This window comes from Vipera berus (assembly GCF_964194415.1).
Source record: "Vipera berus genome assembly, chromosome: 1".
In the NCBI taxonomy this organism is placed as follows: Eukaryota; Metazoa; Chordata; class Lepidosauria; order Squamata; family Viperidae; genus Vipera; species Vipera berus.
The window spans coordinates 313,275,686-313,293,861 of NC_138202.1; the positions used below are offsets into that span (position 1 = coordinate 313,275,686).

At 38.3% G+C, this 18,176-nt stretch overlaps 1 protein-coding gene across 1 annotated transcript in view; it reads left to right on the forward strand.

Moving 5' to 3' along the window:
• Positions 1-13,099: 13,099 nt before the first annotated feature.
• The window catches only part of KCNH1 (potassium voltage-gated channel subfamily H member 1), a gene marked incomplete at both ends in the record, with an annotated part of 246,697 nt that continues 241,620 nt past the window's right edge, over positions 13,100-18,176 (forward strand). The window contains one exon of the mRNA XM_081329975.1: positions 13,100-13,172. Within this exon, the coding sequence (XP_081186101.1) occupies positions 13,100-13,172 (73 nt within the window). The remainder of the gene's footprint in view (positions 13,173-18,176) is intronic.

An 18,176-nucleotide genomic window follows, 5' to 3' on the forward strand; every position in this document is an offset into this window, starting at 1 on the left:
CTCCGTTCTGGGCGTTCTATGAGAAAAAAAGCCCTGATTCTATTAATGTAGCCTTGATATAAAGAAGAATTACTTCATCTAGCCCGTGTGGTTTATCTAGAACATCTGGGTAGCATTAAGTTATCTATTCTTGATTAAATATGGGGGGACTTCTGAAGCCCAAATAGCTTCTGTCTTACCCATTCTAATGTGTGTTCCATAAGAACATAAAAAAGATCTTGCTGGATCATGTTAATGCCTTTTCTAATCAATGTTCTGTATGAAACAACGACACTGGATGCTTCTAGGAAGCCTCCTGCTAGCCAAGAACATAGCAAAGCTCTTCTATTATATCCTATATTATGTCACCTTTTCAAGATAGGCCAGGCCAGGGAACAGACAAAGATTACTGGCACTCTATTGCTATAATGTATAGTATAATAACAGGATCTGGAAAACCTGCCAGGGTATACATCTTCCCCTTCTTACACCAAATAAGACTTAAAGCTGGGTTATTTTGAATTTCTTTCTCACCCTTTCTTTCCCCAGGACTGAGATGTTATTTACTTAAAGATTCTTTCATTCTTTCTTCAAGGCTATTTCAGTTCTCTACATATTAAGACAGGGAGGAACTTAAAATTACTCCACGATTTAATTAATCAGGGCAGTTTCAAAACATTGAGGTGAGGGCTTGAAATGATTTTTCTCATGTCTGCATCTATGCTATGTCAAAACTTTAAAAGGTCCCTATTTAACTTCCTTTTCTATCACTCTTACCATGGGACCCCTCTTTTCCATATTTCAATAAAGGAAAACAACTTAAAATGTCTTATTCAAAGATTTAAAAAATTACCTAATCAGCAAATGTCACTTTTCTTGTCTGCATAGTAAGTATCTCCATTTCATTGGTTTGAATAATCCAAAAGGTCCATAGTTTGGATCTACTCATGCTCTGCTGAGAGGGTTACTGGGCTGACCAGCCTCTCCTCTATCATTGTGGAGCATAGATATGTTTTCACTGACAACTGTCACATGAAGTTTTAATGGTACGCACAGCATAGCAAAAGTGTCTTATTCCTGCACATGTGTTCCAAAACAATATTTGATGTTGATATTGCTGAAATACAGGTAGTCCTCCTTTAGTGACCACAGTTGGGACCAGCAATTTGGTAGTTAAGCAAAGTGGTCGCTAGATGAAACCGTGATCTTACTTCAGCCTTCCTTTGCTTGACAGACTTGTGAAGGTTGTAAATGCAAGGATTGGTCTTAAAGTTTCCTTTTCTTCACTTTTGTAATTGTAAATGGTTGCTAAACAATGGGGATTATTTAAATAGGGATTATCTATATATCCTGAAGGGGTTATTAGTTCATCCAAATCATTCACATCAACGTGCATTTTATAATGTGTCAACACTGATTCTAATGCTCCTATTTTGTGGTTTTAAGTCTTCTTCAGATACAGTGAAGTTGGAAAATATTGGGCAACACCCAACTATATTACTATATTCCTTGAGTTTACAGTACATGAACATTTCTTCAAAGGTGTTGAAGCATCTAGTTAAAAAAATTCAAATTTGAGCCTTACAAAGTTATCCATGCTTCATAATCAAAATATTTTCTTGGTATCTCAAATTTATGGGAAAATAGATTCAGTGTGAATTTTTTTGCTACTTTCAGAAACTTTTAAAACTCCCCATCTCACCAGTGAGATGTTGGTGATTCTATTTCTTTGGGCCATTCTTCTATCAAAACTTCATTTTCCAGAATGATGTTTATAACTTCAGGACCATTATCACAGTCCTGTTCAATCATGCCAGTTACCACAATTCCCACATCTTCCAGCTTCTCAAGAAGCACATTCATCATTGTGTCATCAATGTCAAAAAATTCTATTAAATGTTCTTTAACAGTCATCACTGGAAAGGCATTTTCACTAGTTTCTGTGGTTACAACATGCATCATTTAGGTTATTTGTTCCATATGACTGCTCTCAGATTTATGATCCAGAAGATTGGAGTAGAATCTTGCTGACTTCAGATCTGTCACAATCTTCCGTTTAATTTTTGTTGGTAGAAATTCCAGGATTTCATTTTGAATTGCTTTCCAAAATCAGTGATAGGTGTAGATTTTTGTGGAGATGGTATTTCTAAATATGCTCCTAGAACACAGCAACAGCCCAGCCATCAACACCACACTTTGAAGGATGTTGCAAGCACATTATATTTTACCATCCCACCTATTTACAATCTTCTCAGTGCCCCACCAACCTTTTTTGCCGCCCTTCAAAGACCACTGATGTCTTTCACTTTTTCCTTGGCTGTATCTGGAGGTAAACAGCCCTGATTAACATCATGTCTACCAAACTCCCATGTGTCTATTCAGACACAAATCACCAAAAACTAGCTATTTGTGCAAGAAATGGGTCATGCACAAACCATTTTGCAAAGCTCAAATGTTCAGCATACTCTACCTATCTATTTTGTCAGCAGCAGCCTAACACTTAACTATTGGGAATTTCACACTGTAATTTACAGTATTGGATGGAAATTTTTATTTTTATTGTCTTGGGGAACATGAAGTTTTTCATTTGTTATGGCCCATGCAGTATAGCAAAGTCCTCCATTTTGATGGATCCACAGATTTAAGGAATTAAATTTGGCAGTAGTTATTGCTTGTTTCTCTAACGTACTCTGTTCTGTCTACACTTGTAAGGTTACATTTGAGGACCAGATATGGAGTCTATTACCGTGTTTCCCTAAAAATAAGACCTACCCCCAAAATAAGCCCTAGCTTGATTTTTGGGGCTGGGCCTAAATATAAATCCTACCCCAAAAATAAGCCCTAGTTTGGGGGCGAGGCACATGCCTAAAAAGTTGGGGTGGGAGGGGTGGAGCTGCCCCATGCACCCCGTACCCACTTACCAGACCTCCCATGAATTGATACCTGCCTAACCTTGCCGGCCCACTTCTGGAAGGCCTCTGACAGCAAAATGCAGGCAGGAGCTCCATTCTCAGCTGCAGAATGAAGCTGCTCCTTCAGCTGTAGAAGAAGTGGGCTGGCTGGGCGGGGCTGTCGGTACCACCGCCACAAGGTGAGTGGAAAAGACCCCCCCCCAAAAAAATAAGACCTGGTGCCTCTTTTGGAGACAAAAAAAACAACACAAGACCAGGTCTTATTTTTGGGAAAACATGGTAGCTGTATCTGCACTCTAACTGAACATCAGGTATAGTATTTTTTTTCATCATTTACATCCTCACTGGGGCTTGAAGGCCCATGAAGAATGCATGAGTCTATGTATCTCAGGATATCTGCTTCTTGCTCAGGTAGAGTTTCTTACTTTTTTTGAAAGATGCCTCAGAGGTTATTTCCAATCTCACTCATGATCACTGTTCTCTGCCAACAATAGTGGCTTAGTTAAAGCAAGGTTTCAGTGAGGAAGATGACAACATCTTAAGAACCCAAATCACTCATACCAGTGTCTCCTCTGTCTCTGACAGCTGATCACCAGTTGTCTCAAATGGATTTTGGGAAGTAGCAAGCAACAGGAAGCTCCCTGAGAAGCTGATGTTCGTTGGTCAAGGCTGAGCCTGAAAATGCTGTAGGTGCATTACCTGCTGCTTCTATTATTCCCTATGATCTTTTCTGTCACCTTCTTTTTATATATTTTTTGTGTCCTTTTCCCTCCAGCAAGCGCAATTTACTATTTTTTTGCTGGAGGAAATAGAGCATATAGAACACAAATACTCCTGCAACAAATGTTCTCTGTATTCTAGGTCCTAGTGACTCTCCTTCCACAGTCTGACTTTTACATCCTGGCTTTGTTAGCAGCACTTCAGGAGCTTGGCATAGTTCTTAGCCACACACAGTGTTAAAAGGAGGATTTGTTGCTACACTTCCCAATAACAAAGCAGCAGGAGATAGCAGGAAAAAAAAGGCAAATGCAGGAATACAAGATTTATTGTAGATGAGAACCTAGCTGGAGAAGGCAAATTCCAAGTCAAGCAATTAAGGCAAAGCTGAAGATTTGCATTGCCAAGAGAAGGAAGAGATAAAGTCTCAGTCAATTAGCCAGCCAGGATCCTAAATAAATGGATTCCAGGCAAGAATCACAGAACATGAAGCCAGATGCTCAAGGGTCTTCTAACAAGGGAATACTTACTCTGAAATTTAAACTCTCTCCCTGTAAAACATCAAGCCACCAGAAAGTATTGCATTCAAATTACTAAAGTTTCTCCTTAGTTTTACTTGATTTGTGTTATAAAAACATGATATCTTCATACAGTGAACAGACTCTGATATTTATTTATTTATTTATTTATTTAGTTGCATTTGTATACCGCCCTTTCCCTGAGGACTCAGGGCGGTTTACAGGGAATTAAAAATCAAAAACATACAAAAATATGACAAAAGTTTGCAGTTTTCTAATCTTGGAACTGCATGATAAAAGTAGATGACTTAAGCAATGGGATGTAAGATTGGACGTCTCAAAACTCTTCTCCTATAAACCTGTTGGATCTCAATTCCTGGGGATAGCAACTTCACAGTTCCTGTTGTTGTCACATATCTTCAAGGAGGTAACTCACACAGTATCTACCACCTAATTTCAGTGAGTGACAGAAAAAGTATCTTTCTTCTGATGATTAAAATGGCGAGCATTTGATAATGTGACCTATTAGAATAAAGACATGGTCTAGTGCAGGCATATCAAACTCCTGGCCCGCGCGCTGGATGTGTAACAATGAAACTGTGCCCACCCCATTGCCAGCAATGGGGAAAAAGTCACGATACGTCACGCGACGTCATGTCACATCGCGAGTTTGACATGCCTGGTCTGGTGGATTCAGACGTTCCTTCCATATCTCACAAGAGATAAACAAAATACAACTTTGTTTCAAAAAATAAAATGCAAAATGTATTCTTCCTTTTTCCCTTTAAATTTTATTAGGCGAACATTTGACACTGCAGGAGATTACAGAATTGCCTAGATTATGAGCAACTTCTTACAAATCAATTAAAAGAAAAAGTCCAAAATAAAATGTAATGCTCTAGATAAATCACAAGATGGCTCTGGTCTATTACAAATAGATATTTATCTAAATCTCAGAGAAGATACTACACACATTTCACTGCACATTATAAAAGCTAAAGAAATGTAACTTCATGCATGCAGCTTGAGGAATGGATTAATGCTAAAGTTTAAACACCCAGTTCTACAACGGAGAGATATAGAGGCTTTAGGAGAACACAATAAATAAAAAATAATTTTAGTACAATTTCTTTTTTTTAATTGAAAAGTTTTACAATACAATTTTAAATACAAAAAAACCCCTCCTCCCCCTCCCCCCTCCCCAACCCCCCTCCCCTCCCCTCCCCCCTCCCCAACTTCCCAGAGCTGAATACAGGGTATAATAATACAAACAAGCATAATCTAAAATATGCTAACAACAATAATAAAACATTAAATTCTATCACACTTTAACTCTCCATAATCAAAATATTAATAAAATAACTGTTAACTAATTATACGTCATAAAAATCCGCTACTTATTCAAATACTAAATGATACTTTTTAGTCCCATATTTATTCTGAATATATTCAATCCATCTTCTCCATTCCACAATGTATCTCTGTTGCGATTGATCTTTCAAATATGCTGAAATCTTTGCCATTTCCGCCAAGTTAGAAACTTTCAAAGTCCACTCTTCTATAGTCGGCAGTTCTTCCTTCTTCCAATATTGTGCTACTAAAAGTCTCGCTGCCGTAATTAAATGCAACATCAACTTTGTATCTATAACAGTAGTATCTGTAATAATACCCAATAAAAACAATTGCGGAGAGAACTTTATCCTTTTCTTAAATATCTTTTGCATATTCCACCAAATTTTAATCCAAAAAGCTTTAACCTTTTTACAAGTCCACCATATATGAAAGTACGTTGCATCCTCACAACCACACCTCCAACATTTGGGCTGGCAGTTCGGATACATACTTGCTAATTTTTAGGATCTAAATGCCACCTATAAAACATTTTATAAAAATTCTCTCTTAAATTTTGGGCCTGTGTAAATTTTACATTTTTAACCCAAATCTTTTCCCAAGTGTCCATTGTTATAACTTCTTGAACGTTCTGGGCCCACTTTATCATACAATCTTTAACAAGTTCCCTTTCTGAATCAATTTCTATCAATGCATTATATATCCTTTTTATATGTGCTTGACCTTGATCTCTAATTTGTTTTACCAAATTTTCATCAATCATCGAGAAACCAACTTTCTGATCCTCTTTCCATCTTGCCTGTAATTGCCCATACTGAAACCAAGTTTGTACAATCTTTTCTTCTTTTAAAATATTATATGGCTTTAATTGCCATACATTCCTGTCTAAACTTAAGATTTCCTTATATGTAGTCTCATCATGTTTAAATCCCACATTTATATTTTCTATTGCATGTTTAGGTATTGCCCAAATTGGTATCTTGTAATTTAACTTATGTCTATACTTTTTCCAAACTCGCAACAGAGCATACCTTAAAATATGTATCTTAAACACATTATCCACCTTCTTATCATACAATAAATATGCATGCCAACCAAATAACAAATCATGACCCTCAAGATTTAATAATCTCCCTTGTGTTAAGTTAAACCAGTCACTTATCGATGACAGAGCAGCAGCCTCATAATATAATTTAAAATTAGGCATTTTAAGACCGCCTCTTTCACGCGTATCTTGCATTATCTTAAATTTAACTCGTGGCTTTTTCCCTGCAAACAAATTTATTAATTCCTTTTTGCCATTCCTCCAAATTTAAATCCTTTTTAAGTATAGGTATCATTTGAAATAAAAATAAAAATTTTGGCAAAACATTCATTTTCACTGCTGCAATTCTTCCCAATAAAGATAATTATAATTTTTCCCAACTATCTAATTCTTTTTGTATTTTTCTCCATAACATTTCATAATTATTTTTATATAGCTTCACATTTGAGGCTGACAGATATATCCCCAAATATTTAATCTTTTTAACTATTTCAAATCCCGTTAGCTCTTCTAAAACAGCCTTTTGTAATACAGTCATATTCTTAGACAATATTTTGGTTTTTTGTATGTTTATCTTAAATCCAGAAACTTTCCCATATAACATTATTATCTCCATCAATTCTACAACTGAATAATCCGGCTGAGTTACTGTAATAACCAGGTCGTCCGCAAACGCCCTCAGTCTATAATCCTGATCTCTTATTTGGATTCCCCTGATTTTATTCGAATCTCGTATTTTGATCAGTAATATTTCCAATGTTAAAACAAATAATAAAGGTGACAGCGGGCACCCCTGCCTTGTACCCTTTTCAATATTACATGGTTCCATCAAACTGTTATTTACTATTATACGGGCTGTTTGCTTTTGATATATTGCCCTAATAGGTTGTAAAAATTTTTCCCCAAATTCCATTTTCTCTAATACTTTCATCAAAAATTGCCAATCCAATTGATCAAAGGCTTTTTCAGCATCCAAAAAGATCAGCGCTGCGGGGATCTGATTATTTCTTTCCAAAAATTCCAATAGATCTACAATGTGTCTCACGTTATTCTTCATTTGTCTACCACTTATAAATCCAGTTTGATCACTATGAATCACTTGTTGCATTACCTTCATTAATCTGTTAGCTAAGATTTTTGCAAATATCTTATAATCAGTATTTAAAAGCGATATTGGTCTGTAGTTTTTAGCTTGGGTGGCATCCTGGTCTTCCTTCGGGATCAACGAAATAAAAGCAGTTTTTCACGATGGAGGCACCCCTCCTCTCAATTGAATTGTCTTAAACAGTTCCCTTAAAGGTTCCACCATTTCTAACTGTAAATTTTTATAGTAAACAGCAGTCAAACCGTCAGTTCCCGGCGCTTTACCCACTTTTAATTGTTTAATTGCTAAAAAAAATTCTTCATCAGTTATCAATTGGTTCATCCCTTCCTTTTGTTCTTGCGTAAGAACAGGAATATTGGCTTTTATCAAATATTCATCTATATCTACATCTCTAATCTTATCTCTAGCATACAATTTAGAATAAAAATCAACAAAAGTCTTATTAATAAGATTCTGCTGATACACTACTTTACCCTTATGTTCTATTCTATCTATATTACAAGCTCTTTGCTTCTTCCTTAACAGGTAAGCTAACCTAATGTAACTTCATGCATGCAGCTTGAGGAATGGATTAAGGCTAAAGTTTAAACACCCAGTTCTACAACAGAGAGATATAGAGGCTTTAGGAGAACACAATAAATAAAAAATAATTTTAGTACAATTTCTTCACTATGAGAATTTCTACAGAAATAAAAAATTTCTGAAGTAACAGTTTCTCTGCTTTATTTGGATCTCCTCCAGATTCCTGGAAATGCAAAATTTTAATCAGAGATGGTAGTTTTGTATTTATTCTAACATCCACAGATTTTAATAGAGCTGTGTCCCTTTGTTTTACCATAGCCATTGCTCTTTTATCGCTGGCAGAAGGAGGGGTTTTGGTCACCTTTAGGCGAAATGGTTGGCATACAAGTCAAATAACACATAAATAAATGAACTGTGAAATTGCATCCACAATAACAAGTGTTGCTATTTTATAAATATTTAAAATACAGTTACATTAACTAACCTTGTTGCAGAGGATATTTACCTAGAAAAATGATAAGATGCAAGAATGGTTCTTCAATATCCATTTTATGATTCCCAAAACCTCCTATAGCTGAGAAGCAAAAAAAAAAAGGAAAGTAGCTTGCAAGCTTTAAAGGAAAAAACGTCTTGCAAATGTTTCAGGCAACATTTTAACCCTTAAATCACTGAACCCCTTTTCTCAAATAGGACTTGTCCTCACTTTTTAGAGAGCTGTCCCCAATGTATCACACTAAATTAAATTGGCCATCAAGTCCACGTAAATGTTTAACCATGGGTGCAAATAAACTAAAGAGTACAAAGGGGAAAAAGAGAACATGGTTACCGGTAATTCTAAGCAGTGTTTGCTGTAAGGTTGGAAGGCATTGGGCATGGGAAGACTGAATGTGTAAAGCTGAAAAGGAAAGCTGCTGGGATCCTTGGGTATGAATCTACCGGGGAGATATGATCAAATATTGAAATCAGACAATGTAATTTGGAGACAAAGTGGTATAGTGTAAATGGCCAGAGAATATAATTATGTGAAGTAGGATTCAGGTATCTATGAAGATTTTCATTTAGGTAGCCTTCAATAATAATATCCAGCATGTAGAACTTCACTTATGTGGCTACTTAGACAATGCTACAATATTACAGAGCGCCTACATATATAGTATAAAATTTAGAAGCTTGTGCTTGCTTTTTACATATACATCCAATCTCATTCTAACTATGATAACTGAAACCAGGTTATGTCTACTGTAGCTTATATATTTAGAATAAATTAATTTGCACTAGGATTTACCACAATTTATATAGTTGGAAATGTCCAATTTTCATATGTCTCTGCTGGATGAAGGGGGTTTACTATAGCACAGCTTCATTATGGCTTACCATTATATCTAAATATTGTCAAAATCATGTTAAATGTCTCTTCAAGTGCGATGATTTTGTAGATTATTGACATTATGTCCGCCCAGAACTTGAAAATAACATTTAACGTAGCACAGTACCTAAACAAAATGGTTCAGTTGAGATCTGCATATGTGGGACTGATTGGAGTAGACTGCAGGGGCGACTCCGAAATATAATTTTATCATATTTTATCTATATCTTAAATTATTGCACATTATTACAATTTCATTTTAGATTGTATTTTACCATTTCATTTTAAATCATATTTTATTCTAATTCCATTTTAAATCGTATTTTATTCTAATTCCATTTTAAATTGCTTTTATCAAATTTTAGTAACAATTTGTGCTGGAACTTTGCACTTTGATATGGCCCAAGGGCTAATCAATAAAGACTTTTGGTTTTGGTTTTGACCATTTGGGCTATCAGGAGCAGTAACAATTTAATCACAACTAAAAATGGATAGCTGTAGTTACTTCAGTTCTGGATGCCTGATTTGTAGAACCAGGATAAGAATTACTGAATTTCTAGTGTTAGCCATGTGTCAAAGACAATCTGATTGTGAGCCCTATTCCATGTGAAAAACTGCTAGTGCTGTGCTTTTTAATCCTCCTTTTCCTTGACCTTATCCCAGGAATATTTGCAGAGGCTGGCTGATAATTATCTTACATTTGGTTTTTATAGAAGAGAATATATGTAGTTCAGGGTTGAATTGTGGAGCTCTCTGAGCATGGCTGTTTTTTGCAGATATTTCATTACCCAACTAGGTAACATCATCAGTGCTAGTGAGTGTGGGATTTGCTCCCTGTTTGTTCTTACTGGGGTTTCTGAGACACGAATAACCAAATGCTATTCCTTTACTAGGAACTGCACTCACAGATCTTCACATTTATATTTAAAAGCTGTAAGAATGGGTTCATCAGGGTTTGGTTCACATCTGGGGCCATGGTTAAAATAAGACTTCTGACTATGGATAAGGCTGTTGACATTAATCATAATATTGGTTATGAGTTAGATTTGGATAACACACTGTGTTTAACCACTAGAGGCTTCATCATCATGTAAACCAGGGTTTTGTGATACACTTGCAATTATTTAATTGTCCCCCATTGATTAATAAGAGAGAACAACAGAATTGAATTAGACTCTAATTTTTAGTTAGGAGGCAAATCTCTTTGAGCATCTATGGAGATCTTTTTTTCTCTGAATGGAACAATATTATTATTTTTTTAAAAAAATACTACCAATATCATCATGTTTTTAATTCTGCACAAAACAGTTTTTATTTTGACCTGGAGCTATTCTATCAAATAATGTAACATTTTCTTTTTTTCATGTTATACTTTTTAGGTGGAATTTACAATAAAATATTTGGCTGGATTGCCCTTATATACAGTTCAAGCCTGAATAGGAAGTTATAGCCCCTTTCAAGATAATCCATCCCTTTTCTGTCCCTGTCACACACTGTTCTACTTTCTTTATCAACAGATTCTTAACATTACTGTCCAGTCTTTATTAGGCTGCTTTGGGGGGGTTTATGCTCCCTTAAAAGTAATCCCCCTTATATGTCATGAGATATGCTGATATATTTCTCAAGAGGCAAGCATTTGTCAAAGAGTGAACTTCCTATAATAATACATTATTATATACATTTAAGATCCTGAACATCTTAAAACTATCATATAAACTCTTGGAGGAACTCATACGCCTATCAGTGACCAGCAGCCACTAAGGCTAGGCAGTACTTCAGTTTTGAAGGGGAAAAGGTGATTTGGGGTGGGTGTGGGTGGGTGCAGAACATCTGTAAGTGACATCTTAAAGCAGCTGTACTTTTGCTGCCACACAATTCTGGAATTGTGTTTGATTAAAAGAGTTGCTGACAGATGTCCCTGGCCAATATCCCTCTTCAAATCTGCAGAACTGCACTGTCGTAACTATTCCATATGACTTGCTCTGACAGAATCAATTTGCTTCCCAGGATCAACTGCCAAGGAACAGGAATTAGAATAATATGGATACATCTGTCCCCAATGTGTGGACTTCTCAGAAGCATCTGGTTGGTGGTACTGGGATGCTGGATCTGGGTCTTTGGTCTGCTTCAGTTTTGGAACAACTTGTTTTTAGAGAGATATTTATTTCATGTTCATTTGACATTTCTGTGTAGGCTTTAATGTACCTCATTATTGGCTTGGAACTTCTAGGACTTAGGTGTGCAGCTAATGGAAAACATTTTCTTTAGGACATCATATCACAATGGTAATGATGGCAGATAAAAGGATATGTGCACACAGATTCCTTGTGCGAGTTCTTAATCACCATTCCTACAACCTCACTGATTTAAGAGCGGAAGATTTTTTCCCCTCCCCTGTTTCTATTTTACTATCTGAAAGAAGGCCAAAACGGGCTTCATCTTTTGTAAATCTACAACTCTGCAGACCTTGCAGGTGGCTGGCTTCCATATTGTCCAAAATTAGAGAAGTATAATAGTTCAATTCCAAATGTGAAAAGGTGCCATTGATCTGGCACAGGTACCCATCTGGGAACTTTTGGCAACTCCTTAAATGAAAATACCAGTTTGAGCCAAGGAGGCCTTAAGGAAGCAACAGGGCAGTCATAAAAGCAGTGAGGAATGCTCTTTATAAGTGCAAGAGGAAAACGGCTTTCTCAGCTTCCCTTGCTTGTTGTATTTGATGCTGCAAACAACGAAGACTAATATCTAACATGTGGATTAGCAATGGGATGCTAGCAATTTATTTTATTTCCCTTTCATGTGGAATGATGGGATGGAGACTTTTGTCCCTTTGAGATCTGTGAAAGTTCAGAGAATGGATCATTGCTCAGATAACTTTAAGTATACCCCCATTGAGTATAGAAGCGAACTGAGTCCCAATGTTCCCCACACGTTCCAACATTACAAGATCTGCCGAAGCGAGGATGGAGGGATCGGGAGAGGAAACCACACGCTCAAGCCGACTTTAAAGAGCAGGCTTTCTGGCTTAATTCGTATGTGAGCAATTCTGTCTTGAACCAACCCTGTCCAAATGAAAGGGATAGTGGAAGTAAGTTCAATTATTCTGAGGAGAGAAGTAAACACAGGGTACCCACGCCTGGAACCCAAGATCAGCCTGGAAGTGCAGCAGTAGGGAAGCAACGTTTTCCCACTCCCGTCCCGCCCTCTCGTGCGCATTGGATTTCGGGCATCCAAAGGAGGGCGCTGCAGCCCACAGGTTTTACGAAGGCGCCACGGTCCACGGAATCCCACCGGCCACTGAGCAGAGAGTGGTCCTTCGCCGCTCCGGTCCAGCAGAAGCATGTTCGGCGTGGGTGGCCGCGGAACAGCAGAGGGCGCTGCCGGACAGGTCCAGGCCAGGTGGCGCGGAGCGGCAAGAATGCAGCGCAAGGGAGGGTTGCTGACTGCTGGGCGAGCGAGAGAAGCTGATGCTGCAAAGCCGCCCGCCTTTCCCGGTGGGGACCATGAGGAGCGCTGAGCGGGAAGAAGAAGAGTGGAGAGGCTACGCTTAGCTTGGCCGACCCCGGTTAGCTAGCGCGCCTGACTATGGCTGGGGGAAGGAGAGGGCTGGTGGCTCCACAGAACACCTTCCTGGAGAATATCGTGCGGAGGTCCAACGGTAAGGAGGAAGCCAGCGGGGGTGCGAGGGCGACTCGGCGGGGTGGGGGAGCGAGGACCCATAGAGCCGAAGCCGGGAAGGGGAATTCACCAATGCAGGGCTGCACTCATGGGCTCCTCCGGGTGTTTTGGAGGGGAGAGGCTGGGCCAGCCTGGTTCCGAGCAGGGTGGGGACGCGGCGAGCTTTGGGCTGAAGTGATGCTGCTTTTGGCTGGGAAAGCTTCCCACAGCCGGGCATCACCTCAAAGTCCTGCAGAAGAAAGTGCCCGAGATGTCTTGGAGGGAGAAGCCCGCGAAACGTAGCTGAACCGAGGACTGGGGCGGTTTGCAGGTGCCTTTTGGGCAGGCTTCTTGCTCCGGGTTGGGCTGGAAACCAAAACCACCCGAATCGTTTTTTGCACCCCGGAGCGGGCGTTGGGAGGGCTGCGCACACAGCTTGGTTGCACCGGGCTCTTGGCACCCTCCCTTTTTTTCGTGGGAACCTCTTCCGAGCCTTTCCACTTTCCCAGCCCGATTTCTCAAGGGCTTCCCCCTCCCTTAGCACCGAGATTTTGGCGCTATGCAGACCTGGGAAGTCTTTGCAGAGGCTGTGGTGAGATCCTCGGAGAAGAAGAGAAAAGCCAGGAGGAGGTGGGGAGGCGTCGAGGTTGGAGAGACTCTCTTTCAGGTCTTCCATTCAGACTTCACATCTCTTGCAGACGAAAACTATCCGGAATGCTCTCCAGAATCATAGCTAAAAGCAATTTCATTAAAAAGTGCAGGACTGAAATCAATCTGGTGATGTCCTATTTCTCCCCCCACCCCTTTGATTCAGTCTAACCACCGTGATTTCTTGATTTGCTTTATGTCATTTAAACTCTTCTGCAGTGTAAAACAGCTTGGAATACTCTTGAAGGTGAATACCAAGAATGTCTGATCTTGATGGACTTATATTAATCTTTTAATGGGCCTTTCTTCCTTTTTCTATATTTCCTAAGTATCCATTGTTATGCATGGAGAAACCTGCAGATTTCAAATGAAATTCTCAGAATCTGGACCATGTTATAAGTCATATTTATTTGTTCTGGGGGAACATGTTATTTTGAAGATGTGAAGTTATTCAGACACTTCAGGTGGGCTCCATAAATTTTTTTAGATAGCTTCGACCAAAAGAATTGTTGACATTGGATCTAGAGATGTTAAAACATAGTTTAAAAAACCACATTTAATTACAAAACACCAAATAACCACTCTGCATTTTAACTTTGGAAGCAGATCTAGGAGATGAAAGATTGGAATGATTTTTTTTTAAAAAAACTGATTTGGGAATAGATTTCCTCCTCCTCATTTATGTGTCATAGAGGATGATCTACAATGTTTCAAAATACTGAGTTTCAAAATACTGAGGAAATCAATTCCCAGCTTGACTTATAGAGTTAGGTGTGGCTATCTCTCTGCATAGGTTTGCTTTAAAAGGCTGTTAATTAAGATGGTTTATCTTCCACTTTCCTACTTCCCTTCCCATTATCAATAGTTTATTGCAAATGTACAATAGTGTCTTAAACAGCTTCTGGAACTGGATGGAAAATGGGAGGGGGGGGAATAAGGATGCTGCACTGTACTTTTTTCTATTACCGTATATAGATTTTTTTTAAAAAAAGCTTCTTCCAATCCTGAATCATAAGCTGTTCAAAATTCTCTTCCACCAATTTTTAAAGATAACACAGCCCTCATGAACATGAACTAGTTTCTTTTCTTCCTGTCTGATTAATTGCTGCTGTATGAATGAATTGGGGTTCTTGGCTCAGGTACTGATGAAACAGAGTCAGGGCTCAGCTTTAAGTAGGAAGGCAGGCTGCTTCTGGATTTGCTGGAAAAATATTTAACAGTGGGGTAATCAAGCAGATGTACTACTTTAATAACCTGCAGAATTGCTTTGCCTTGATTTTAAAAAAGTTACCAATAATGTTAGCAATTCCTTCCATGTTCTTTTAAAATTCACAGTATTAGTCTTTACAATCATCTTCCCAAGTGAAAGTTTTCACATGATGGCAGAGGGAAAATATAATTAGTCATTTATCCAACAGTGGCAAGCCGGTTATATTTCCTCAGATTAATTCATGGTTGCTAGATGGACATGCCATTTAGCTGGTGCCAACTATTTTAGAAGAAACAACCTAGTGGCTGTCTTTGGTGTTTGAATAATATTGTCATTAAAATGCTATTTTGAAAAAAGCTCTTAGTAGAAATTGGCATGGCTATTCTTCTAATTTCCTTGTCCAATAAAAGGCTGGCTGGAAACCTATTGCCCATACTCAACTTATTCAGTGGCTGCCACAAAGTTCCTGAGTGGATCCTGGAGTTCTTTAATCTAGAAGGCTTCATTCCATCTATTTTTTTCTCCTGGTAGGCTGATATTCTAATTTCTGCACATATTCAATTTCTCTCCACCCCAGTTTAGGATTTATTCACTGTAGCTGTTCTGTACCTCTGAAAATAGTTGCATCCCCCCAAGCCAACTAATACTATTTCCTCTTTTTGTTTGTGTTGTACCCTTTTAAATGCCTAAGGATCCACACACCGAAAATGAGCTCCCAATTAATGTATAAGATCACCAGGAGTCATTAAAGGACGGCCTGTTTTCAGTATTCTCACATTTCCATCATTTAAGCAATGCCATTATTGGCCCTGCTGCAGAATCTTTAATCCAAATCCCTTTGCATTAAAATGATCTTTTATTAGGTGATCAGATAACTTTTGAAATTTTAACTGGACTGATTAACTCTCATGAATATTGTTATTATACACAGAATATTTGTGATATATGTGGAAGCAAAGCATATACTTTTCTTTATTTGGGGAATTGAGTCAATGGAAAAAAGATAGATGAGGAGAATGATGACTTGGATGGGAGAGCATTTGGACAACATCCAATGTATGGGCTTAGGGAGTCTTCATCTAGTAACCCTTACAAGCATTCCATACCCTTGATCTAAGATTTCTTTTATGGCATCCTATTGTTATCAATTTCTAGGCTGTAGCTCCTTCTAAACAAGGAAGTAGGAGCTATGATGGCAGTTGGCAAGTATCTATAGAAGGCTAGAAAGCCATTTCTCTGAAATATTTTAAGTTGGATTCCTACATTGAATAGGAAGCTGCACTTGACATTTTCCAGTAGAACAAGAGGCAAGGAAGTGGGGTTGAAAAGATGGAGCTTGTTCAATTGATGGTAGAAACAATCTTGGAAGTAGGGAATGTTGTGGTTCTTCTGAGGCAAAATAATGGGGCTGTTCACCTGAGACCTGATTAGCATAAGATGAATGAAGGCAAACAACCTCCCTATTTTTCTCATTCCAAAAGCTTTTCTTGGAAAGGACATAAAGATCTCTAGTTGAGGGACACCATTCACAGGCAGTTCATAAGCAATAGACAACTTTCAGATTCCAAAGCTCTTTGTAATAATTTGATCTCTGGAAAGAACGTTCTGCCTTTCCCCCTGTTTGTATCAGGAAGGAAAGACTCTGGAAGTGGAAGGAGATTGTGGGAAGAGACAGAAAGGGATGGTGCCACCCAATACAGGCTCTGATTTTGGCTTCTGTTCATGTTTGCCCACTGTCCCAAAGGTGCTTTTTCAAAAGGCAACTGGACTTTTTTTGTTTTTTCTTGAAGATGTTTCACTTCTCATCCAAGAAGCTTCTTCAGTCAGAACTGAGAAGCTTCTTGGATGAAAAGTGAAACATCTTTAAGGAAAAACAAGGAAACCCAGTTGCCTTTTGAAAAAGACTTTTGGAGCAACCATGACCTGGATGACTGAGAATATCCATAGACTTTTTTGCCCACTGGTTACTGTTGTGGGTAGTGACTTGACTTCCATTAGATTACTCCAGTAAGAATGCAACTTTGAACAATCCCAATCAGAGTATAGGGTTACATATAAAGGGGGGAAAAAGTCTGTTCCTACTGCCTGCATTAATTTCGGTGGGACATATTTTTCTAACAAATGGAAAAACAAGAGGAACCATCAGCCAGGGACCCATCCAGTGGCAGTGAAGCTGGAGTCATTGATTGGTGGAGTCAGATCCAATGAGGGTAGATAATGATGAAACTGGGTGGAGTTTGCAGCACTGCAGGACTGCATAGTTCTCCCTCCCCACCCTAGGCATAGAGTCTTAACATGTAAAAATGTAAACCTAAGAAAAGACAAATTTGTAGATTCTTTTGTATTTCAGCTAGGTCTCTGGGGACTGACTGGTATCATAAAAATCTCCCTCACAGGCTTTGATTTTTGACTCCTTGTTTTGAAAACCTTATTTTCAGATTTACTACATTTTTGTGCAGAAATGTTAATATGCCAAGGGACAGTAGGCAATCTTTTGCCTGAGTGCTTGAGTGCTTGTACTAATATTAAAAAGGCTATGAATCAGCTTGAAGAATAAAGAAGCATTTGGGCTGGGAGGGCATTTGTTCCCAATGAATAAAAACTACGGTAGATCAAAAGAGGTGAGAGCTTGTACAAATGGCCACAAGACAGCCACCTGCTAAATATGGAAATTAGCTTGATTTTGAAATTAAAAAATCCCCCACCGAGTTGCTAAATTCCAAGTAAATGCACTTGTTCTATCATTATTTTGCTGAGATTAAACTGCACCCATCCTTGTGAAATATTGTTGCTATTGTTTCGCATTGCTACTATTTGCACTGTGGAACTTTCTACACAGTGGGGAAAATTTAAATCAGTGGGCTGAGAATTAAGAGCAGCTTTTATTCTGCTTGAAGTTCTGAGACATTTTTAGACAAAGAAATGAAATCATCTTGAAAAGGGCCTCCTAAAATAAGTACTTCTGTTGGCTGATTAAGCTGTACGTTTATTGGCCACTTGCTTCAATATTTCAAAGAGATTTGAAGGCGTGTAGATTTGTTTTAAGTGGTACTTATTAATATATTATATTGGATGCACTATGGGGCTCATACTCCCAAACTAATACCCAAAGAAGTATTTATGCAACTATGCCAAGATGCCCTCCCA